The sequence below is a fragment of the Pongo abelii genome, chromosome 1 (genome assembly GCF_028885655.2).
Source record: "Pongo abelii isolate AG06213 chromosome 1, NHGRI_mPonAbe1-v2.0_pri, whole genome shotgun sequence".
Taxonomy (NCBI): Eukaryota; Metazoa; Chordata; class Mammalia; order Primates; family Hominidae; genus Pongo; species Pongo abelii.
The window spans coordinates 88584415-88608111 of record NC_071985.2 but is presented as its reverse complement, the minus strand read 5'-3'; the positions used below and the strand labels follow the sequence as shown (position 1 = coordinate 88608111).

Sequence of the window (23697 nt, the reverse complement as noted above, 5' to 3'; positions counted from 1 at the left end):
GGATTCAGGTAGGCTTCATGCTTTTCCCAGAATGATGGCTGCTCCATTACCTAGGTATGTATTCCCTGGCCACAAGCTTTTCATGAGCTCTGGTGGAGGCCCATGAAGATGCTTCAAATGGGTAGGAATGGCCCTTGTGTCATGAGCTCTCAGTTCTTGGCCACATCTGGCTTTCAGCGATTTATTAAAAATTTTAGCTGAATTCTTCTAACCCATTTGAATGGTAGCCCTGCCTTCCTTCCACGCTGTCTTACAAGTGAGCCTGTGCTCATATCCTAGCCCTCTTTAGAAACACCTGTCTTTTCTTAGATTTCAGGGTACTTGGTTGCCTCACTACCTCAGCACTCTGATGGGTTCAAGAAAAGTTATCACTTTGTGTAGTATCTGTTTTTTTCAGGTGTTTCTAATTAATACAGGTTTTTTTTGGGGGGGGTGTTTCTAATTAAAACATTTTAATGAGGCTGGTTTTCACAGCTGTTTTTATACCACAAATCAAAATGGCCAAGTCCAAAATGAAAAATCACCAGAATGGCAGGGCATAATGAGTTTAAGCACAGAAATTAGATGAAGTTATCTGTGACTTCTCACAGACTTGATAATCTAAAAAGCAGAAAGTAAAATGGTATGTTTTAAAAGTTATCATCAAAAGTGTCCTTGAGGTCGGCCCTGACTGTGTCCTGATGGCCATGCAGGCAGGAGTTGTGCTACGTAGGTAGGCTGCTATTTGCTCTTTGCACCTCTGGTTAGTTTATAATCTCTCCTTGTTCTAAGTTTTCACCAAAGCCTGATACTGGCTTTTGTTTTCCTTGAGGCTATGTTGTTTCTCATATAAACATGATTTCCATTTTATGACTGTCCTAACCCTTCATGGTGCAAGCCTGTTTCTCTGAGCTACTACATTCTTCATACATTTATGTTATTACTTCTTAATATTCAGAAGTACCTTAATATTCAGAACTACCCTCCAAAATGGAGGGCTCTTTTCTGACCATGTTCTCAGCTGTTGGACAGGGGACAGGGACTGATCATGCTGGGTGGTTTGAAAAGCCTATGAGAGGCCAAGTAGGGGAGACCTACTGCCCGAACTATTGCTCCAAGCTCAATTCCTGGGGCTTCCACCCTCACATTCTAGAGGAAAGCATATTACCACTCATCCAAGTTGTGTGCTGTGATTGCTAGTGAAATCTGATCAGCTCTGGGGGCTCTCAGCTCTTGGCTGTCAATGCAGGGTGATACTGGGCTACAGGAGGAAGAGGTAAAGAAGAGAGATTATGCAGATCTGTCCGAAATCACAATCTTTCTGATTAGATATTTTGGCTCTATAATCAATTATTTCTTCTAACACTCACACTTTTCCTCAATATTTATTTATTTATTTATTTATTTATTTATTTATTTTGAGACTGAGTCGCTTACTCTGTCGCCCAGGCAGGAGTACATTGGCGTGATCTCGGCTCACTACAACCTCCACCTCCCAGCTTCAAGCAATTCTCCTGTCTCAGCCTTCCAAATAGTTGGGATTACAGGCACGTGCCACAACGCCTGGCTAATTTTTTGTATTTTTAGTAGAGATGGGGTTTCACCTGTTGGCCAGGCTGGTCTCAAACTCCTGACCTGAGGTGATCCACCTGCCTCGGCCTCCCAAAGTGCTGGGATTACAGGCATCAGGCATCGTGCCCAGCCTCAATTTTTAATTCTACTACTTTCTGCTCTAATTCAGGTGAAGCACAGGATAGGTTTGTATCATTTTTATATCAGTCTCCTGCATGTATCCTGTCTTTCCCATTGTAATGAGGGTTCCTCAGGACAGAGACCACTGTTCTTCTCATTTCTTCATTTTTTCCTCCCATCCATCCCCACCCCATCTTTCTTACCTAGCAGAGTCAACATTGGGTTAGAGCACTGGATGTGGGTTGAGTAAATCAGTCACTAGTTGATCCCCATGAGTTATTGCTTTCCTGCTCAGAATTTGTTGCTATTGCCACTCTTAGTATCATTTCCCTCCAGTGATTCCTGAAGACCTCGTTTTACTTCTGTAATTCTGCCAGGGACCAAGTTAACTGCAGCCTCCCCTTCTGTTCCAGTCACAGTAAACTCTTCTCCTAGGGCCTCTACTGAGACTGGAGGCCACAGGAAAGAACAGGTGCTGAGCAGGAACGTCCACTGTCCTCTTGTACAAAATACTTTTCCCAGTTTCTAGAACAATAAACCGAGACACGATTGAAGGGCTTTTCCATAAGACTACTCAACCAGCAGCAATACTTACCTTCGTATTTGCAACTTTAGTGAAATATCTTGGTCAGATGAGATCTCCTTTCAATTTTTATTGTATATTTATTTAGTAGAGGCAGAGATCTCCTTTATTTACATTCCAATCACTTTTAGGATCTGTCCTGCCTTATCAATCTGCCAATAAATGCACAAAGAGAAATGGATGATGGGAACTTGATGGTGGCAAGATTTATTTCTTTTTTCTTTTTTCTTTTTTTTGAGACATTCTTGCTTTGCTGCCCAGGCTGGAGTGCAGTGGCATGATCTTGGCTCACTGCAACCTCCACCTCCTGGGTTCAAGCAATTCTCCCGCCTCAGCCTCCAAAGTAGCTGCGATTACAGGCGTGTGACACCACAGCTGGCTAATTTTTACATTTTTAGTAGAGATGGGGTTTTACTATGCTGGTCAGGCTGGTCTCAAACTCCTGACTTCAAGTGATCTGGCTGCCTCAGCCTCCCAAAGTGTTGGGATTACAGGTGTGAGCCACCATGCTTGGCTGACAAGATTTGTTTCAAACTGGCCCCGGACCCAGCACCCTCCCTTCTGCTTCTGACTCCTCACACATCAGTCCTTCTGCTTTAGATACCTGATTAATGGACATTTCTGGTTCTCAACCCTTCTGCTTTCTCTCCAGGGGATGGCTTACATCTTCCTTCCCAGCTAGCACCTTTTTAGGGTGGCGCTTACAGTAAGCTATCTCTTTGTCCTCACCCTTCTGTGTGTTGCCCCAGAGATGAGCCTGCCCAGGTGTTACCTAAGATCTCAACTCTCTTCTGTCCCTGACAGGTTGTGGCAGACTTGGCACCCTCATACTGAAAATCATCATTGAAGAGAGAGTAGAATCTGGAGCTTCATAGAGGTGGCAAGTTGTGGTAACTTTCCTTGCCCATCATGAGGGTCATAGCTGACACTCCTATAACAAAAGATGAGTTAGCAAGAGAAACGTTTGTCAAAATTTTATTTTATTTTATCGAAATTTTACATGACGCAGGAGCCTTCTGAAATGAAGACCCAAAGACTCAGGGAAGACTCTGTTTTTATGCTTAGGTTCAATGAGGAATGCCTAGCCCTGTAGAAATGTGATCGGATAAAGGGTACAGTCTGATGCTAACAGACTGATGGGGAAAACTTAGCAAGGCCTGTGTGTTTAGATTCTTCTTGGCCTGTGTACCATTCCTTCCTCCTGGGTGTGGGGCAGTACTCTGAAATGAGGGTCTTTATTGACTTTTCTCAGTTGCTTTGCATTTGCTTCTTTGTGAAAGATCAGTTGACTATATTCATGTGAGCCTATTTGGGGGCTCTCTATTCTGTTCCATTAATCTATTTGCCTGTTCTTTCATCAATAATTGGATGCTTTTTACAAGTTCTTCCTGGTTATAACCACCATGTTGCTAATGATGATAAGCATTGACTCATTTCCAATTATACCCAGTGTCGCCAGTTGGGGCACAGAAACAATACCCCAACATGTGGCACTTTGGCCTGCTGAGTGCTTTGAACTAAAGGAGATTGGAAGGCCTCAGAAGCAAGGTCTCTCTGACATTCTCTTGCCCTCCTGTCTTTTACCCTTCCTTCTCCCCTGAAGCAAGTCATAGAAACCAAAATCCCTCTTCCCCAAAGCAAGCCATAAAACTTAGAAAGGTTACTCTCTCCCTCCTCCCTGGCTGAAGTGATACACCCACTTCGGCCTCCCAAAGTGTTGGGATTACAGGCATGAGCCACCACTCTTGGCCGGGTATTTGCATTTCTAACGGGTTGTTAGAGATGATGATGCTTTAACACAAAGACCTGAATTCCCTGAGGAGGTGTGGCTGATGCTTAGACCTGGCTGAGGCCTCTCCAACCAGAGCCTCCATCAGTCAATTATCCTTGTTGTTTGTTTTCCTGGTGGTTGCCTTCTCTGCCAGGCTTCCCCCTCCTTTGGGGTTGGCAGCTGATTGTAGTGCCTGGCTGTCTCAGCTTGTGGGGAAGTGGCTATAAGGAGGAAACTGTAGAGAGGATTGATAAAAACAACCACAGGGATTCACTGAGCCTGTGGTCAGGATATTAAGAGGAAGAGAAACAAAATTCAACCAAGCAGAACAAAAAGAAAGGAGTACATTCTGAATCAAGCGGCTGGAATCTGAGAGTATGTAAAATTGGAACCATTTGAGTTTATAGCATTTATCTGCCTTCCCAAAGTGGATCTATAAACACTTGTCCCAACTGGAAGCAGAGACTAGATTCTTCTAGCCTTTTAATGATAATAATGATAAAGACTAAATTTATATTGCAGTTTCTGTGTTTAGCATTGTTTATGGATTTTCTCATTTAATCTTCACAATGTTATAAGGTGAGTACTAATGTAATCTCCATTTCACAGATGAGACAACAGAGCTTAAAAAGGATGAATAGGCCAGGCGCAGTGGCTCACACCTGTAATCTCAGCGCTCTGGGAGGCCGAGGTGGGCAGATCACTTGAGGTCAGGAGTTTAAGGCCAGCCTGGCCAACATGGTGAAACCCTGTTTCTACTAAAAATACAAAATTAGCCGGGCGTGGTGGCGCATGCCTGTAATCCCAGCTACTAGGGAGGCAGAGGCTAGAGAATCACTTGAACCCAGGAGGCAGAGGTTGCAGTGAGCTGAGATCGTGCCACTGCACTCCATCCTGGGTGACAGAGCAAGACTCTGTCAAAAGAAGAAAAAAAAGGGATAAATAAGATATCCAAGATTGCACAGCTGATAAGAGACAAGATGAGGCTCTTGATCTGGGTCTGTCTCCAAGCATCTTCATTATGGGTTCTCATGATTTTTGAGTTATTCATACTTTTCCCCTTACCAGAATACACATTTTATATAAAATCATCCCTTTCAAAGAATTCTCCTTTCTTTTTTTCCTTAGTGAAAAGTCTTGCTCTGTTGCCCAGGCTAGAGTGCAGTGACATGATCTCAGCTCACTGCGACTTCTGCCTCCCGGGTTCAAGCAATTCTTGTGCCTCAGCCTCCCAATTAGCTGGGACTAAAGGCATGCACCACCACACCCAGCTAATTTTTATTTTTTATAGAGACGGGGTTTCACCATGTTGGCCAGGCTGCTCTTGAACTCCTGACTTCAAGTGACCCGCCCACCTAGGCCTCCCACAGTGCTGGGATTACAGGTGTGAGCCACTGGGCCCCGCCCAAGAATTTTCCTTTCTGACTGACGTATTTCAGTTTTAATAAATTGTGTGCCCCTCTATTTGTAACCATTTTGTTTTAGAAATATCTCCTTGTATTTTGTGCTTTCCCTTTCCCAACTGTGATGGGAAAAAGAGACTCATTTCTGTTTTGATTTAGTGTGCTTGGAAATGCCCTACCTGACTCTATGTCTATCTCCTTTCATAAGTCATCTAAAAGATGTCGTCTGGTTCTTTTGTCTCGGTAGAATGTCTAGTAGTGGTATTTGGATCCTGAGACAATTCAGGGAAGTAGCATGTGCACTGTGTAGGACTTCCTGATCATTTTTAAATCGTGGCACAGAGAAAACCACACAAGTAAAGTTGTAAACAAATGAGGCTGCTTACAGCCAGGGGCAACTGGCCCTACCTGGCTATTCCTAGGCCTGAGAGCCACTCATTAGTTCTGTGTGCTGGTAACTCACACAAGGCATGTAGGTGGTCCCTGCATACTGTTTGTGAAGCTCCTTTAGTGTTGTAGAAAACCTAAGTCTTTAGTGTCAGGCGTACTTGGTTTCGTATTCTGACTCCACCACTTATTAACCATGTAGCTTTGGACAAATCATTTTAACTTCTCTGAATCTAAGTTCTTCATGTGCGAATGAGGGTGATAATACTTATCTTCTGGGGTTATTGAAAATTAGAAATAATGTGAGTCTAGTACCTCCTCCATAGTAATAATGTGAAAGGAAAATAAAAACTCAGGACTGCAGTTCACTGTGCCAAAAGAAAAAAAAAATTAAACTGAAAGCTGAGTCATGCAAGAAACTGACTTTCCATTCGATCCTAAGCAGATAGCTACAGATAAAAGATTAAAAATCTCCGTAGATGGCCAGGTGTGGTGGCTCATGCTTGTAATTCCAGTGCTTTGGGAGGCCAAGGTGGGTGGATCACTCAAGGTCAGGAGTTCAAGACCAGGCTGTCCAACATGGCAAAACCTCAGTTCTACTAAAAATACAAAAAAAAAAAAAAAAAAAATAGAAATTAACAGGGCGTGGTGGCAGATGCTTGTAATTCCAGCTACTTGGGAGGAGGAAGCAGGAGAATCTCTTGAACCCAGGAGGTGGAGGTTGCAGTGAACCGAGGTTGCACCTCTGCACTTCCGCCTGGGCGACAGAGCGAGACTCTGGCAAGAAAGAAAGAAACAAAGAAAGAAAGAAAGAAAGAGAAAACTCCGCAGGTTACTCGTTTCTGCCTTATCTTACATGAAGTGCCAATTTACCGAGAGCAAGACAATACATAATTGACTATTCCCCTACCTGCTACTTTTCCCTTACAACGTGTAGATTACCATACTCTTCCTCTTTCCCCTCCGGCCGGCTTTTCCTCTAAATATTGAAACCCTCAAATTCATCTTTGGAGAAAGTCACAGACCACTTACTGTTTCTGCGATTCCATGTTTTTTTCTTCCAGGCATGTCCTTAACCTTGGCAAAATAAACTCCTAAATTAATTGCAACCAGTCTCAGATACCCTTCGTTTTACAGTAAGGATTCATATGCTTACATAGTAACTATTAATTTTGGTTTCTTAGTGTGTTACCTATATATTGTATGCCTTTGTTTCTAATGATATTTATAAAGTATTGATGCCAGCTCATTGTTATCTCATCGCCAGTTAAAAAAAAAACTAATTTTTAACCTAAAAATTAGATAAGAGCTGGAGACGGATTTGGGGGTAGAACGGGGGCAGAAGTAAAAGCATGCATCAGAGTGGGTGGGGCTGTTGAAGGTTTCTGAAGACCACAGAGTGTGATAACAAGGTTTTACAGTGTCATTTCCTTAAGTATTAAAGTATTACAGCCTGCTTCCTGAGAAGGCATTTGGGAAAGAGTCCCCAGAAAGGGGCCCCAGGAGAGATTCCAGAGAAACTCATGTTTTGGAGATGTTGAGGGTGAACAAATGGTAATAAGGATGATGACAGAACGCAAGAAAAGAGAACTAGCATTCACCGGACACTCACGATGTACCAAGCACTTTGCTAACCCTCATACCCTCTTTTACTTTCCAAAAACCTGTAGTACTGTGGGTCTCAGCCAGGGGTGATTCGTCCCCTGGGGAACACTTGCTAACATCTGGGGGCATATTTGTTTTCACAACTGGGGGTGCCACTGGCATCTAACAGGTAGAGCCCAGGAGTGCTGCGGAACATCCTACAATGCTCAGGGAAGGTCCTCACAACAAGAATAATTTGGCCCAAAATGTCCATAGTGCTGAGGCTGAGAAACTGTGCTTAAATGGTAGGCACAATAATCTTCACGTTTACAGATTGGAACCTGGCACTCTGAGAAGCCACCTGGCACTCAAACCGAAACCTAACACAGCTCCAAAGCCCATGCTCTTTCACCATGCCATTGCAGTGAGAACAGGGATGGAAATGAGGGTGGCAAAAATGACCAAGATACAAAACCAGGGCACAGATTGGCACTCAATAGATACTTATTGGGATATTCATTAAATGGAAGAATGAATAAGAAAAAGAATGAATGAGGGCAGGGGAATAATGAGGATGAGTGTGGTCATTCTATTGCCGTCCTGACATACCTCTTTGTCCTTGTTCCACAACTCAACAGTGAGTCTGGGATTATGACAATAGAGAAAATTAAATGATGGTAGGTGGCCTGGAGTCCCCATGCTCAATTTCAGGAGGAGTCCAGATTCCAGGGCCTGGGTCTCCAAATGGAAGGAGAAGTACTAGAAGATTGCTGGTGCACGCTGTCCTCCGTCACCCTTTCTCAGGAGGATAGAGACTGAAACAGGAGGTTCTGAGCTGAGTTTTGGTGGCCATTTCCCTCTTTCTCCCAGAGGCCCAGGCCAGCTGTGGCCTCAGAGGAAGAAGAAGGGAGTTGTTTCCCTAGTTTCTAAAATTTCTGTGAATTTGAACATGGGCTACACCGGATTTATTCTGGGAAGCTCTGAATCTTCTAGGAGGGAACGACTGAGAGGAAAGAGGGTGGAAAGGGAGGAGCCTGTGATAAAACAGAACATTTCTTTTTCACTTCCCCTTTCAGACTCCAGAATTTGTTTGCCCTCTAGGGTAGAATCCGCCAAGCTTTGAGAGAAGGCTGTGACTGCTGTGCTCTGGGCGCCAGCTCGCTCCAGGGAGTGATGGGAATCCTATCATTCTTACCTGTCCTTGCCACTGAGAGTGACTGGGCTGACTGCAAGTCCCCCCAGCCTTGGGGCCATATGCTTCTGTGGACAGCTGTGCTATTCCTGGGTGAGTCAGGGCCCCCAGGAGGGAGAGAGGAATGGGAACCTCAGTTGGGGATAACCCTGGACAAGGATGAGGGGTGGCATGGGAAGCCCGTCAGGACACCCAGGGGAGGGAAGGCAGGCTGGTGAAGATGAAACCCTGATGACTGCTGGCTTTGGAAAGTCATCCAATGTGGCAGAGTTCAGGATTTTTTCAGTATCTTTTACCCAATCTCACTGAACACCCAGACTCTTGATGTTCTGTTGCTTTCCACATCAGAACTCGCTCTAAGAAAAGTCTAGTAACCTATACTTGAATGATAAATGAATGGCCAGAGTGTTTGCCTTCTTTGAAATTTATGTTTCACAAAAGACCAAATCTTAGGCAGGAGGGCCAGTGCTGCCTTGGGTAAGGGGTAGGGAGGAAGTTGTAAGATGCATTTTTGGGAGGAGGTGACAGTGGCCATTCTCTGTGCCCCCGCAACCACTTCATGTAGCAGAAGCCTGTTGTCTTCATGTGTAAGAATATTCCCCTGGGCAGAAGCATAGGGAGATCTGGGTTATCCAGGGAACAGGGGCTATGAGAATACACAAACCTGGGTAAGTCTGGAGTCATCTGTTGTGGGACCAGAGAAATCATGCATGCTTCTTTTTACTACACAGACCATGATGGGGAGGTACTGGATCTGATCAGCAAGAAAGCCAGGGTCTTAGGCCAAAATGGAGGGCTTTTCTAACCATGTTCTCAGCTGTTGGACAGGGGACAGTGACTAATTATGCTGAGTGGTTTGAAAAGCCTAGGGGAGGCCAAGTAGGGGAGACTTACTGCCAGGACTATCTCTCTAAGCTCAATTTCTGGGGCTTCAACCCTCACATTCTAGAGGAAAGCATATTGCCACTCATCCAAGTTGTGTGATGTGATTACTAGTGAAATGTGATCAGCTCTGGGGGCCCTCGGCTCTTGGCTGTCAATGCAGGATGATACTGGGCTACAGGAGGAAGAGGTAAGGAAGACAGAGTATTCCCCCATTAATAGGATGGAATGGATTAAAGTAGAAGAGAAAGTAAAGTGAACTACCTCATTTGTCATGTGGAGAAGTTCAGGCCTAGAGAGGTGATGTGCTTCTCTATCTCTGCTGCTAGGGCTACCAATGTGCCAGTCACCTGGGCAAGACTCCTGGGAAAGATCTTTGGTATTTTCTCCCATTTGCCTTTTGCTAAGTCATCAAAGATTTACCCCATTTTTTCCATTCTTATTGGGGCTGCCACATTTAGGTCTTCATCACTTGATAACTCAATTTTTATAGCACTCTCTGATGGGGTTTGATTGCTCCTGTCTCCCCTCCCCTGCATCCATGCTGCCCACCAAGGCCACGGCATCTTCAGGTCCAGCTATGGCTGTGTCAGTGCATTTAATAAATGCCTTCCATGCTGCTCCATTGCCTACTGCAAAAACTCTAATTCTGCCCTGCTAACCGTGTTCCCCATTGCACGCCAAATGAATCTTCTTCTACAGCCAGGCAGTATGTACACTGCACTTTCTGTTTTTACCACCTTTGCTCCTGCTGACTCTCCAAATTCTATGGGCAGGCACTGTTCTAGGACTTGGAGACTTATCAGTGAACATGACTGACAGCCTTCCTGACCGGAAATACGAGGTCAATGAACTTATTGTGAAGCAATAAGTACACCGGGTGGGAGCATATTTGGTATTTACTACTATTTATTAACTGTGGAATGGATACATAATTGGTGACTTCTCTCTCCTTTCCTCATCTTTTCCTTTTTTTCTCTCCCTCTTCCTCTTCTTCTTTTTTTACCCTCTCTCCCACTACACCGTCCCCCTTGCCAATCCTACATACTCAGGTTTTTAGCTACCGCTTCTATGTCAATAACCCCTAAACCTATTTCTCTTGCTTGCTTCTGTCAAGTATAATTTTATATTTCCATTGCTGGTTGGACACCTCTAAAACGATTCTCCAGCTCGAAAACAAAGCATATTCAAAATCCAACCTATCATCTCCTCCTTACAAATGTTCTCTTCCTCCTAACATTTGTATTTGTGTAAGCACAGCCACCCTTTTCCTAGTTATCCAACTTAAATCACCCCCACAGTCTATTAAATGCCAACTTCTCTCTGCCACTTAAATTTCTTCTGCATCTGTTTCCTCTTCTTCACCTCCTATTGTCAGTACAACTTTGGGCTCTCTTATCTCCTACCTAGATTCAACCAGTGAATGATTTCCAGAGCAATGGCACATAAAATTAATACGGCTACTGCTCTCTTTGAATTTATATTCTACTGAGGGATATAAACGGTAAGTAAACAAACAAGAAGGCATAAGTACAAATGGAAAAGGGCTATGAAGATGTAAACAGGGTATTGTGATAAGATTAGTTGTGGGGAAGAGAAGAGAGCAGCCTACTTTAAACAGGATGTTATGTAAAGAGTTTTCTGAGGGAGTGACATTTCAGCTGAGACTTTCAACATGGTAAGGATTCAGCCATTTGGTGATCAAGGATGCATTTCAGGGTAGAGGGATTGGCCTACAGAAAATCCCCAAATTTGAAGAATGCCAGGAAGGCCAGTGTTAATGAAGCTCAATCAGTAGGCGAAGAGGGATCTGAGCTGAGGCTGGAGAAGTAAGCACGGACCCAATTTGGTAGGGCTTGTAGACCATTTCCATTTTATTTTAAGACCAAAGAAAGGCAACTGAAGGCTTGTAAGCAGGGGAGTGACATCATCTGATTTTGTTTTTTTGTTTTTTTTTTTTTAAGGAACTAGCTTCTTTGTGGAAAATGGATTGTAGGGTGACCATAAGAAGTGAGGGGACAAATTAAGATATGGGAAAAAGCTGATGGTGACCTAAACTGAGTAGTGTCTATAAAGGGGATGAAGAGAAGTTAGTGGGTTCAAGATCTAAGTTGGAAGCAGGATCAACAAGACTTCCTGGTGTGGAAGGGGCTGGATTTTGGGAGACAGAGAAGTTAAAAGATGGCTTGCAGGTTTCTGGCCTATGTAGCTGGGTGGATAACGAAGATACATATTGACATGGGGAAGACGGAGAGAAACAGAATGTGTCCACTTGATACGACAACATGAAGCCATTGGTGATTTTGACAAGAAAAGTTTTAGTGGACTGCTGAGGGCGGAGTCCAAATTGCAGAGAATTAGACAGTGAATGAGAGGAGAAAAAATGAGGACAGCCTATGTAAGAAAAACAATGGAGAAATTTAGTTTTGAAAGGGACGAGACAGGCCAGGCACGGTGGCTCACGCCTGTAATCCCAACACTTGGAGAGGCCGAGGTGGCTGCATCACTTAAGGTCAGGAATTCAAGACCAGCTTGGCCAACAGGGTGAAACACCATCTCTACTAAAAATACAAAAATTAGCCGGAGGTGGTTGGGCAAGCCTGTAATCCCAGCTGCTTGGGAAGCTGAGGCAGGATAATTGCTTGAATCTGGGAGGCGGAGGTTGTAGTGCACTGAGATGGTGCCGCTGCACTCCAGCCTGGGTGAAACAAACAACAACAACAACAAAAACCACGAGAAATGGGACAGTAGCTGGAATTATATGTGGTGTTAAGGAAAAGTTTTTTTTGTTTTTTGTTTTTAATGAAAGATACTGAAATAAATTTACCATTGATGGGAAGATCCAGCTAAGAGAGAAACTGGTGATGCAGAAGAGAAAGTGAATAACAGAAAGGAAAATCCTTGAGAGGATTAAAGGGAATGGGATCCAGAGTACTCGCTTTGAGACTGACCATAGATAGGAGGAGAGATGCTTTCTCCAGTGAAATGCAAGGAAGGAGAAGACAGGTAGAGATGCAGATAGACTGGTAGATCTAGTCGGGGGATGATATGAGATCTTCTGTGTAACCTCTTTTGTTTTCTCTGTGAAATATGAGGAAAGGCATCAGCTAAAAATGAGAGAGGACTGGAGGCAGAGGGTGGGATGAGAAAGCTTGGGGAATGAGGAAAAGATGAGTGTCACTACTCAGAGTAGCAGAGCAAATTTCTTGGAAAAAAGTGCCACAATGACAGTTCAGTGTCCTTTTGAATGCAGTGATCGCACATTTACTGCGTCAACAGTTTGCCTTCTTGTGTGGTAATTTCAGTAACACGCAGCTGAGCAAGTAAAGGCATGGAGAATACAGGTGCATTTGGTAAAGATAGAGAAAGGCAACGAAGTTAAGGGGATTTGCAAGGAGGTAATTATAATGATACCTCATTGAATTCAAGCTAGATGGGGGTGGGTGGGAGGTAAAGGCAAACATGTGCTCAAGGATAGACAGTGGTAAGATGGATGCTTTGGGGTTCTTGACAAGGTCAAAGATTATTCTGGGGGCTGTACTTGAGCAGAGAAAGTTCATCTCCAAAGAAAGAAAGTTTACTAATGATGAGCAGTTCAAGGAATGAAGAGGCCAGGTGTTTGATGGGTTATCCACATATTCTGGATCACTGCAGTCATCTCTTTTTTTTTTTTCTTTTTCTTTTTCTCTGATCTCATTCTTCCATCACAATTAGTTTCTTTCTTAATTAAGCTCTTTGGCATTTGCTCTGTTCCAATCTATTTGACACTGCACTTTCAGCCCCAATTTTAAAATTCTAAGTGACTTCCCACTGTGTACTGAACCAAGGAGCGAACTTATAAAAAAAAACTTAAATTTATTTGAAATTCACTATGTGTCATGTAGCACACTAAATGCCTTCTCTGGATTATCTCATTTAATCCTAACAACAACCCTATGAGGTAGATACTGCTGTCATTATCTTCATTTACAAGCAAGGAAACTGAAGCAGAGAAAAGCTAAGTAATTTGTGAAAGGTCACTTAGCAGTAGCGGAGTCAGCATTTAAACTCAGTATGTGCTTTCCCCCACTGCCACACCACCTGGCACTAGAAGCCCTCCAGAGTATGACTTCTACCTTGCTTTCCTGCTTTGTCCCTCATTATTGGAAGTGCTTGAGGAAAGACCAGAAATCAAGTAGAAGTTGGGCTGCAACTTGCTGGGAATGTTGCCAAGTACTTGCTGCTCCTTCCCATGGAATACCTCTTCCCTCTCAGCCAAAATCCTATCAGTCCTGGAAGGTCCTTGATGAACCTGGAAGGTCCCATCTTCTCCATGGGATTCCCCTCCTTATGAACCCCAAACCCTCCCAAACACAGAGCCCTGGGATCTTTTCTTTCTCTGAACCTCCATAGCATGTTATCCATATTCCTCTAATGTCATCTCTTTTACATCAGATTACACATGTGCTTATCTCCACCGTTAGATTCTTGTCCTCAGTGGAAGTAGGGACTTACATTCTTTTCCCTTAGGTGAACTCAGCATGCATTGCAGGGCAGTAGGAAGCCAATGCAGGTTTGTTGATTAATGTTGGATGCAAAGGAAGGAAGTGATTGGTCCAAGTGTATATTTCGAGATATTGGAGCATCGGGACCAGAATCCAGTTCTGTAAACTTTGAAGCCAACGCTTTCTCCACATTGCCCCCTTTTCACCTCTTGGTTCTGATTCCATTTCCTTCCATACTTTTGTCCCTGAAAATATACATGCACTTGGAAGCTTCTTGACTTTCTCTCAGCCCAGATGCAAGAGAAAACCCTCACACATGGACAGATGGACACACACACACACACACACACACACACACACACAGCTCTGATTCACCTAAGGACCCAGCTTTGCTTCTTAACCCAAAAATAGCACCCACAAATCTTTATCCACCCTAGCCCACACTTTGCCTCCACTATGGAAGCTCTTTTCTTAACCCAGTGGCATCCCCCTACCCCTGCATAAAGTCACAGATCTAGTGCCCTTTTGCAGTCTCTTCCTCCTTTTATCAGATATTTCTAATAGTAAAAACCTGGAAGACCTAAATGCCAAGCAAAAGAGTTGTTAAATAAATCACAGGACATCCAAAAAGTGGGATATAGTGTAGCCATTTAAAACGACAACATGGGCAGGGAACAGTGGCTCACACCTGTAATCCCAGAATTTTGGAAGGCTGAGGTGGGTAGATCACTTGAGTTCAGGAGTTCGAGACCAGCCTGGCCAACATGGTGAAACCCCTTCTCTACTAAAAATACAAAACTTAGCTGGGTGTGGTGGCACAGGCCTGTAATCCCAGCTCTTGGGAGGCTGAGGCAGGTGAATTATTTGAACCCGGGAGGCGGAGGTTGCAGTGAGCCAAGATAACGTCATTGCACTCCAGCCTGGGTGACAGAGTGAGACCCTGTCCCCCAACAAAATAAAATAAACTAAAATAAAATGACAACATAGAAACAGATTCATCTACTAGAACTTGCATTGCTCAGTGAAAAATCAGGTTAAAGAACAATTTTTAGAGTATATTCTCATTTACACTTATGTATGTCTGTATGTGAACAGCGTGTGTGTGTGATCACAGAAAAAAATCCAACAGGATGTATGCCAAGGTGATAATATTTTGCTCCTGTGTATTTTCTATTTTTCTGTAGTGATCATGGATTACCTGTGCAATTTCTACCCCCTCCCAACAAAAGAACAAATCTTGCTCTCAGGATAAACTCTGGCAAAATTATTTATACTGATGCATAAATCATATGTAAAGCCCAACAGAGACCTCTTTCCAGAGGCATATTTATTTTAATCAGTCAAGAGGGGTAAGCCAAAGGAAAATGTCACAAAACAGGTAGAAGAGGGTGTTATATAATTTTATTTCATTTTTGTATGTTACTGGGAGTTCTCAGTCCTTTTAAAAGTGCAGCTCATCCAGGCAGTCCCAGGTGATATGGCCATGAGGGCTGTGCTGTAGGTGAAGGGCGCTCTGGGCCTGGGCAGTCTCTGGGCCAAAGTGGGCAGGTGTCAGTTCAGACACTCCACTGTGGCACTGTGGGCTGATCTTTGCTTTCTGTCTTACAGCTCCTGTTGCTGGGACACCTGGTAAGTACTCCACCCACAGCCTTTCCTTCCCTCGGATCCCCTTTTCCTCTCCTCCCAGTGCCCTGTCTGGAGGTGCTCTAAATGCACCAGCAACTGAGCCCAGTACCAAGTCAGGGCCAGGAAAGAGTAATTGCTCCCGAAAGATCCCCTGCTCCCTCTTCCACTCTCCTCCTTCCTTTTCCTCCTTCCATGGAGGCAAGTGGCAGGCAGCCACGGTGTTCAAATGGGGGAGCTGTCACAGAAAATGAGAACTCTGACCTCTCTCTCAACTGCCTTCTGCTGTCCAAATAAAACCAAGGGCTTCCTCTCTCCAAATAAAATTCAGGCACATGCAAAACCACATGGCCCGCATATGTTGTCCCCCTGTGTTGCTAAATCCTTGACTGTGCATGTTTCTGAGAGCTCCAAGGCCTGTTCCCTGACAGAGTGGTCTCTGCATACCTCTGGCTACACTTTGCTGGGCACTTCTGTGTTTGTGCCACTCAGCCTCCACCGCTCCAGGACTGGCCCTCCAGCTTTTCTCCCTCTCTCTGTATCCTTCTGAGGCCAGAGAGGCTCGTCTATGCTTGGGTGTGAGGACAGGCCATCTTGACCTCGTTTTTAAAGTATACAGAATGACATTAGGTCAGAACGGAAACCTGATATCCGACTCCCATGCCTGCCATCTCCACCAGAGCCCCCACTTATCTTCAGCCAGCCCCAGGGGAAATTTATCCACTAGTGTCCAAATGCCTTTTGTTTATCGGGGAGAAAAGTTAGTCTCAAAAGAGTATGTATGTATGGGGTGTCTGTGTGTCTGTGGTGGTGGGGAGAGGTTGGTGGGGAGAGAGAGAAGGAACTGGTGAAGATATCTCTGGTAAAGTATATGTATTTCTAGGGTGTTTCTCTTGCCTGCTCCCTCCTTCTTCCCTGTTGCCCTGTCTGAGTCCTGGGCTCCCTGGGGCCCTTGTGGTGGGATGTATGAGCAAAAGCAACTGCCTTCAGTTGCAGAACCATTCTGGGCCTGGCTCAGCTTTTGGTGCCCCCATTAGGCCTACAGTGCTTCTTTGTCTGAGATTCAGGGCCTGCTCAGGCTCTTGGGCTTCCTCTTCCTCACGCTACCTCTTCTCTCTGCCCCTCAGCAGCTCCCCCAAAGGCTGTGCTGAAACTCGAACCCCAGTGGATCAACGTGCTCCAGGAGGACTCTGTGACTCTGACATGCCGGGGGGCTCACAGCCCTGAGAGCGACTCCACTCGGTGGTTCCACAATGGGAATCTCATCCTCACCCACACGCAGCCCAGCTACAGGTTCAAGGCCAACAACAATGACAGTGGGGAGTACACGTGCCAGACTGGCCAGACCAGCCTCAGCGACCCTGTGCATCTGACTGTGCTTTCTGGTCAGTGGAGGAAGGCCCCAGGGTGGACCTGGGAGGGCCAGGACGAATGAAATCTGCTTTCAGGCAGAGGTTTGCAGGAAAGGGGGGTGGCCTGCTTACTGGGAAGTATGATATGGCTGTGAGTTGCCTCAGCACATATCAGTGGTTGTTTTTGCCTCAGTCCTGATTGAACAGAAGAAGGTTACAAGGCCAAAAACGGGCAGCCAAGTGTGAGAGAAGCAGAATGAAATCCCTACTGCATAAAACCCATTTCCATTTTAATGGCAGAATTGAAAAGCACAGACTACAACCGAATCCTAGCCCTGGAAATGACTCACTATACAACATGATGAATTCATTTAACCCTCGAGTTTCCATTTCCTTACCTGCTCCATGGGGCACTAACGCCTCCCTCAGAGGCTTCTGGTGAGAATCAGTGTTTCCCTGCCCCCACCCCGCCCTCCATGCCCCTTCTCCACGTTCTCACTGTGCTAGGTGCTCTTCTCTGTTTTTCTCTTCCACCAGCCTGTGGGAAACCTGAGATGAAAGTCATGTCTTATCCACCTTTGTATTTCCAGCATCTGAAACTGGGCAGAGCTTAATAAATATTTTGCTGGAGAGGTTGATGATCTTACAAAAAGCTCCCATTGAAAGGTGGCTCTCTGTAAAGCAAAGTTACAATGAGATTGTGATGAACATTGTCCTTGTGGCTTTTCACTTAGTCCCCTCCCTTCACCTGAATAGAAAATTTTCCTCAAAAGTACACAGCAAACGAATGACCCACTGGTGACACTGCTGCCTTTAGACCCTGCTGGAAAGAAGCTCCACATTTATTAACATTCCCAAAGTAAATTTATTAAGTAGCATTCATCAGGTAACATTTGTTGCACATTCATGACTCTACTGTCCACAAATGCATATGTCCTTATCATATGCAGACTCCTCGGTCAGACTGGATTCCTCCCTCTCGCCTCGACATGGAAGAGATGGCATCTTAGGGTCTCTTGTGTTCTTCCTGCAGAGGCCTGTCAGGCAGGAAAAGGCTGCAGCTGCCTTCCTGGGAGAAGGAGGAGATGAGTGTATCCTGAACACCTATTATGTGCTAGGGGCTATTGTAGATACATGACATTATCATGCTCATTTTCACAAATGAGGAAACTGAGTCTCAGAAGACTTAAATTATTTGCCCAAGAGTTCATAAATGACAGAGCCAGCATTAGAGTCCAGGACTGTCTGATTTCAGACCTAAGCTGTTCCCTCTGCACATCATGTCCCACCAGTAAGGAAGATCTGGATCTCAGACCTGAGCCAAGACCTCCCGGGTCCTCTGGGGTTTTTTGTGTCTTTCAGAGTGGCTGGTGCTCCAGACCCCTCACCTGGAGTTCCAAGAGGGAGAAACCATCGTGCTGAGGTGCCACAGCTGGAAGGACAAGCCTCTGGTCAAGGTCACATTCTTCCAGAATGGAAAATCCAAGAAATTTTCCCGTTCGGATCCCAACTTCTCCATCCCACAAGCAAACCACAGTCACAGTGGTGATTACCACTGCACAGGAAACATAGGCTACACGCTGTACTCATCCAAGCCTGTGACCATCACTGTCCAAGGTATGGGGGGTCTGCCAAGATGTAGGGAGGGGAGAAGAGGGGATGGACAAGGGCTGAGGTCACATGGGCCTACATGGAGGTCTGAGAAAGGCCACAGCGCAAAATTGGGCACTGGAGCAAAGAGGAGTGGTGTGGAGGCCTGGCTAAGTATTGACCAATGAGCAGGAGTAGGGGCCAGAGCTTGGAGCCCTCAGGTGCTAGGTAGTCAGGCTGTTGTTCCACTTTGAAATGCAGGCCCCAGACTAAGGACGGCAGCGAAGCAGAGCTCCCTCGTTGGTGCAGAGGTTCCCTAAGCTCCTGGGCATTCCTAAGAACTGAGGTTTGCTTTGTTTCTTCTCATGGCTCATGTTATAGCCATTCACTCCAGAAAGCCTGGCACGTCATGGACTGTTCAAGGCTGTGCTCCATAGAGTAATGATGCCTCCAGCTATGCGAGGCTTTGGGCCTACCCTTCCCACTGCCCCTGAGGGCTAAGGGGAGCCCTTCCCTCTGCTCCTGCCTGCTCACCAATGTGCCTTTATTAGTTTGGTGGAGAAACCTTGGTAGGCAGGAGGCATAAGTCCAGCCACAGAAACCCTGTGCAGATGAGGCTGGGGATGTAGTGAGTGCTGCAGAAATGAGTGACTCAGACACAGAAGAGCTTCGGGTGACAAGCACTAGGACATAGCATTGGATGGGGGGGAGGTGGGACAAGGAGAGTACTGCCTGTCCTGATGTCTGTCTTCCCTAGCGCCCAGCTCTTCACCGATGGGGATCATTGTGGCTGTGGTCACTGGGATTGCTGTAGCGGCCATTGTTGCTGCTGTAGTGGCCATGATCTACTGCAGGAAAAAGCGGATTTCAGGTTTGTAGCTCCTCCCAGTCCCTTTTGTTATAAGTTTCCACTTGGCCCAGGCCCTAACCCCAGACATTGCCAGAATCCCTCTCTTTGGGCTAGATAGACATTCAAATCTAGGCCCGTATTGTATTATATTCATTCGTTCATTTATTAGATCATTCATTTGACAAGACTTGAACAAACTAGCTTATGTGTCAGCCAATGCGTGAGACATGGTGGGTGATGCCAAGATGAAGTCCAGTCCCTGCCCTTGGGGAGTTCTCAGCATTGTGAGGAAGACAGGGTCATTATAATAAGATGGGATAAGAGCAATGATAAGGACAGGAAAAGCTTAGGATAGAAGTACAGAGGAGGCTCCATAGCCCAACAAGGGCTGAGGCAGTTGGAGAAGGTCTCAGGGAGAGCAGTGTAGTGTAGTGATGGAGTGCACATAGTGGGGCCGGACTGCCTGGGTTCAAATCTAGTTCTACAGCATACCAACTATATGACCCAAGTGAGTCACTCCACCTCTCTCTGCCTCAGCTGTCTCATGTGGAAAATGGGGACACTAATAGGACTTACCTCACAGGGTTGCCATGGGGATGAAAGAGGCTGACACTCTTACACCAGTGCCTGGTAGGCAGTTACAGCACACAAACAGGGCTGTTGCCATTCTGGAGGAGGTGGTGTGTGAGGGCAGCGCTTAGCTAGGGAAGGAGGACTCCCCAGGCACTGGGTCAAGGCAGGGATTGAAGCTGGGTGGGGCTCATATGGGTGTCGAAGGGGGAGTAGAGAGGATACTGCAAGCCTCTGAGAAAGAGAAATAATCCCACTAACACCTCACAAAGCACTTTGCAATTGGTTCATAGCCAGGACCTCAGTTACTGATGATAAGTAAATACAGAGAAACAGAGAGAGAGAGAGACTGAGACACAGGGGTGTTTTTAAAAGGCAGAGCAAGCCTCAGACAGATGCCATGGAGTGGCCTTTCTGACACTTCTGGGCATCCCCATGGGTGAGCTGAATTCTGCCTCTGGACTAGCCCTTTTCCAGGCGGGAGCAGCCCCTGAGCAGGGGAACTGGGGGTGGGAGGACAGGAAACGTCTGCCAGAGGGAAGGCCTGAGCTGGTCCCATCCAATCCTGGCCCTGGTCCTTGGTCCTGAGTTCTCAGGCCCCACCGCCTAATCCTACTAACCTCCTGTGTGCCCCTCCCAGCTCTCCCAGGAAACCCTGAGTGCAGGGAAATGGGAGAGACCCTCCCTGAGAAACCAGGTGAGTACAGGGTTGTCTCAGGGATTCAGTGATGGCTCACCAGGGCTGCCGGCTGGACCGGAGCCAGCGAGAAGGGGCTTGTGCGAGTTCAGCTGGGAGCCAGGGAGGGAGCAGCGATGGGGGGATGGCCGGGGCTCAAATCGCTTGGTCAGCTCTGAGTCTAACTCCTGGGCCTAAAGATGACCTCTCTGGAGATGAGAAGAGAAACACCAGTCCCAGATATAGAGGAGAGGGCTGTGTCTGAATTTCTGGTACCAGGAATCTGGTGATACTTCCAGAGCAGGAAATCAGAGATACTTTGGTCTTTCTGTGGAGCTTTGGCAGAGCTGGCAAAGGATAGGGCTAGCGGCTGTAAGACTGAGGCCAATCAGATACGGGAGGCAGGAGTCTAAGGGAAAAGGAGGAGGAGGCCTGGAAACCCCTCGATTTGCTGAGGAATCTGCCTCTGTGGAGGGATGGGGTGGAGTGGCCAGGCTCAGCTGTCTGTGGAACACTAAGAGGAGGTTTGGGCTTGAGAAAATTCTGGGGGACTAGGGGCACTAGTGGGCTCTACTCTGTGGGCAAAGCTCAGTTCTGATGCCCACGCACTCAAGGTTGACTGAATTTTAGCCTGGTTCTGCCCCCATCACACAGTGGAGCCTTGAGCAAGTCAGTCTCCCTGATGGGGTTCAGTCTCCTCACTGAGGAAATGAGTGGGTGGCCGGGGTGACCTCTCAGGCCTTCTAGATTTGACATTCCGAGAGCCAAGGGTCACCCAAGCCCTGGCCCAGGTGGGAGTGTGTAAAGGAACTTCCAGGAGGATGCCAGGCAACTTCCAGACTGTAGTTAAAGTCAGAGCACAAAGGAAACCAGGGCTTTCTCCGGGGGTTTCCATGACAGTAAGAACAGGCAGAAAAAAGAGGCTGTCAAAGACCCCAACTCAGAAGGCTGGAGTATGATTCAGAGCAGAGCCAACAGATTTAAGAGCTTGAGCAAAATATCACTTGTTCAGCTGTGCTTGCAGCAAGGTCACGTGTCCGCTGGCCAGGCCCAGTGGGGAATAGGGGCCTGTGTTCACACCAGGGCCAAAGCAGATCTGGAAAAAACAAAGTCCAAGCAACTGGATTATCCGTCTTGTTGTGTGGTTCTGTCTACACTGGCATAAGCACATTTCACAAGGCACTTTTGCAGCCAGGCATTGGGGCTGCATAAATGGTTTTTAAAAAATCCTTTCCCAAAAGGCAGAGCTGGGTTGCTGGGATTCCTGGGGAATGTATTAGAATGGGAATTCAGAATGTGGCTTACTGCAGAATTTACATCATGGCAATAAAGGCTCTCTGTGTTCAGGGGGTGAGAGAAGAGACTAGATGCATTGTCTCAGATGTCTCCTGACTTCCTGAGAAATGCCACTTTGCAGATACTGGGGCTGCTTTTCACACTGGCTAAGTCAGTTCATGGCAAAATATGAGGGAATTCAGTGTGTTTCAGACACTAACCAGACAAAGTCCATCCTTCCTTTCTCCTTCCCTCCCTCCCTTCCTCCCTTTCTCACTCACTCTCTCTTCCCTTTTAATGCCATGGAGTACCATATTTTTCAAAGTTCCAACAAAGATGCACTACATTTAGACAATGTGGAAATGGCCCTCAGCCTTCTCTCCCAGAAGTCTGTGGCCAGCAAAAATCTGGACTTTACTTCACTCTGATGCTGAACACCCCCCTCCCCCACTTCTTCCCCAATATCTCAGATCCCAAGCCTCCCTGGTTTGCTTCTAGGAAAGCTCAGCAATTCCTTGAAAAGAATGTAGCTCAAGTGACTGCTCCACTTTTTCACCTTGGCCTGTGGGGAAGGCTGTGGCTGGGCTACCCTGTGCATGGATCAATGAGGTCATATTTACCCAGTGCTTGGCCTAGAGGCCCAAGACAGGGTCAGCAGTGCTTGCTTTGGCTCTAGTTTGAGCGTTGGTTTTGCAGCCTCAGCATCAGCACAGGCAGGCCCTCGTCACCAGCAGTGCTCTGGCTGATATTTCTTCTTTTTCCCACAGCCAATCCCACTAATCCTGACGAGGCTGACAAAGTTGGGGTGAGTGATCCCAGCCATCTCCCCCTCCCTTCTCCCCTGTTGCCTTTTCTGTTGCCTTCTTTCCTAGGCCCTCTCTGTGGATCCTCACTGCTGGTTTCTGCCTTCTCTAGGCTGAGAACACAATCACCTATTCACTTCTCATGCACCCGGATGCTCTGGAAGAGCCTGATGACCAGAACCGTATTTAGTCTCCATTGTCTTGCATTGGGATTTGAGAAGAAAATCAGAGAGGGAAGATCTGGTATTTCCTGGCCTAAATTCCCCTTGGGGAGGACAGGGAGATGCTGCAGTTCCAAAAGAGAAGGTTTCTTCCAGAGTCATCTACCTGAGTCCTGAAGCTCCCTGTCCTGAAAGCCACAGACAATATGGTCCCAAATGACCGACTGCACCTTCCGTGCTTCAGCTCTTCTTGACATCAAGACTCTTCCGTTCCACATCCACACAGCCAATCCAATTAATCAAACCACTGTTATTAATAGATCATAGCAACTTGGGAAATGCTTATGTTACAGGTTACATGAGAACAATCATGTAAATCTATATGATTTCAGAAATGTTAAAATAGACTAACCTCTACCAGCACATTAAAAGTGATTGTTTCTTGGTGATAAAATTATTGATGATTTTTATTTTCTTTATTTTTCTATAAAGATCATATATTACTTTTATAATAAAACATTATAAAAACAACATTCCGTTTACCTTTTCAAGGCTGTATTGGTTGGAGTGTAGATTGAACTGCCTGGGGTCTGTTTCTCTTCAGTGATGAGACTCTTAGGAAGGCAGGAATGGATAGGACGTGGGGGGGAGAGGAGAGATGGGGATTTAGAATGTAGAGTGAGTGCCCCTTTTCTTAAAACTGAATACAGTCATGCACCACATAATGATGTTTAGTTCAACAGCAGACTGCATATATGATGGTGGTCCCATAAAATTATAATACCATATTTCTATTGTACCTTTCCTATTCCTATGTTTAGATATATGAGTACTTATCGT

General features: G+C 45.9%; 1 protein-coding gene across 1 annotated transcript; it reads left to right on the top strand.

The window, feature by feature from the left end:
• Nucleotides 1-8500: 8500 nt before the first annotated feature.
• On the top strand, nucleotides 8501-23374 carry FCGR2B (Fc gamma receptor IIb). The gene is made up of 8 exons (XM_024240193.2): nucleotides 8501-8684; nucleotides 15566-15586; nucleotides 16708-16965; nucleotides 18295-18549; nucleotides 19280-19393; nucleotides 20583-20639; nucleotides 22661-22698; nucleotides 22809-23374. Exons 1-8 carry the CDS (start codon nucleotides 8573-8575, stop codon nucleotides 22884-22886), a joined length of 933 nt encoding a protein of 310 aa, XP_024095961.1. The 5' UTR covers nucleotides 8501-8572; the 3' UTR covers nucleotides 22887-23374.
• The last annotated feature ends 323 nt before the right edge of the window (nucleotides 23375-23697 follow it).

What these genes read in the sequence shown, in the direction of transcription:
- FCGR2B (XM_024240193.2), top strand. Translation starts at nt 8,573, where the DNA reads ATGGGAATCCTATCATTCTTACCTGTCCTTGCCACTGAGAGTGACTGG. An exon ending in GACAGCTGTGCTATTCCTGG is followed by an intron (nt 8,685 to 15,565) that starts GTGAGTCAGGGC and finishes TCTGTCTTACAG; the next exon opens with CTCCTGTTGCTGGGACACCT. An exon ending in CAGGAAAAAGCGGATTTCAG is followed by an intron (nt 19,394 to 20,582) that starts GTTTGTAGCTCC and finishes TGCCCCTCCCAG; the next exon opens with CTCTCCCAGGAAACCCTGAG.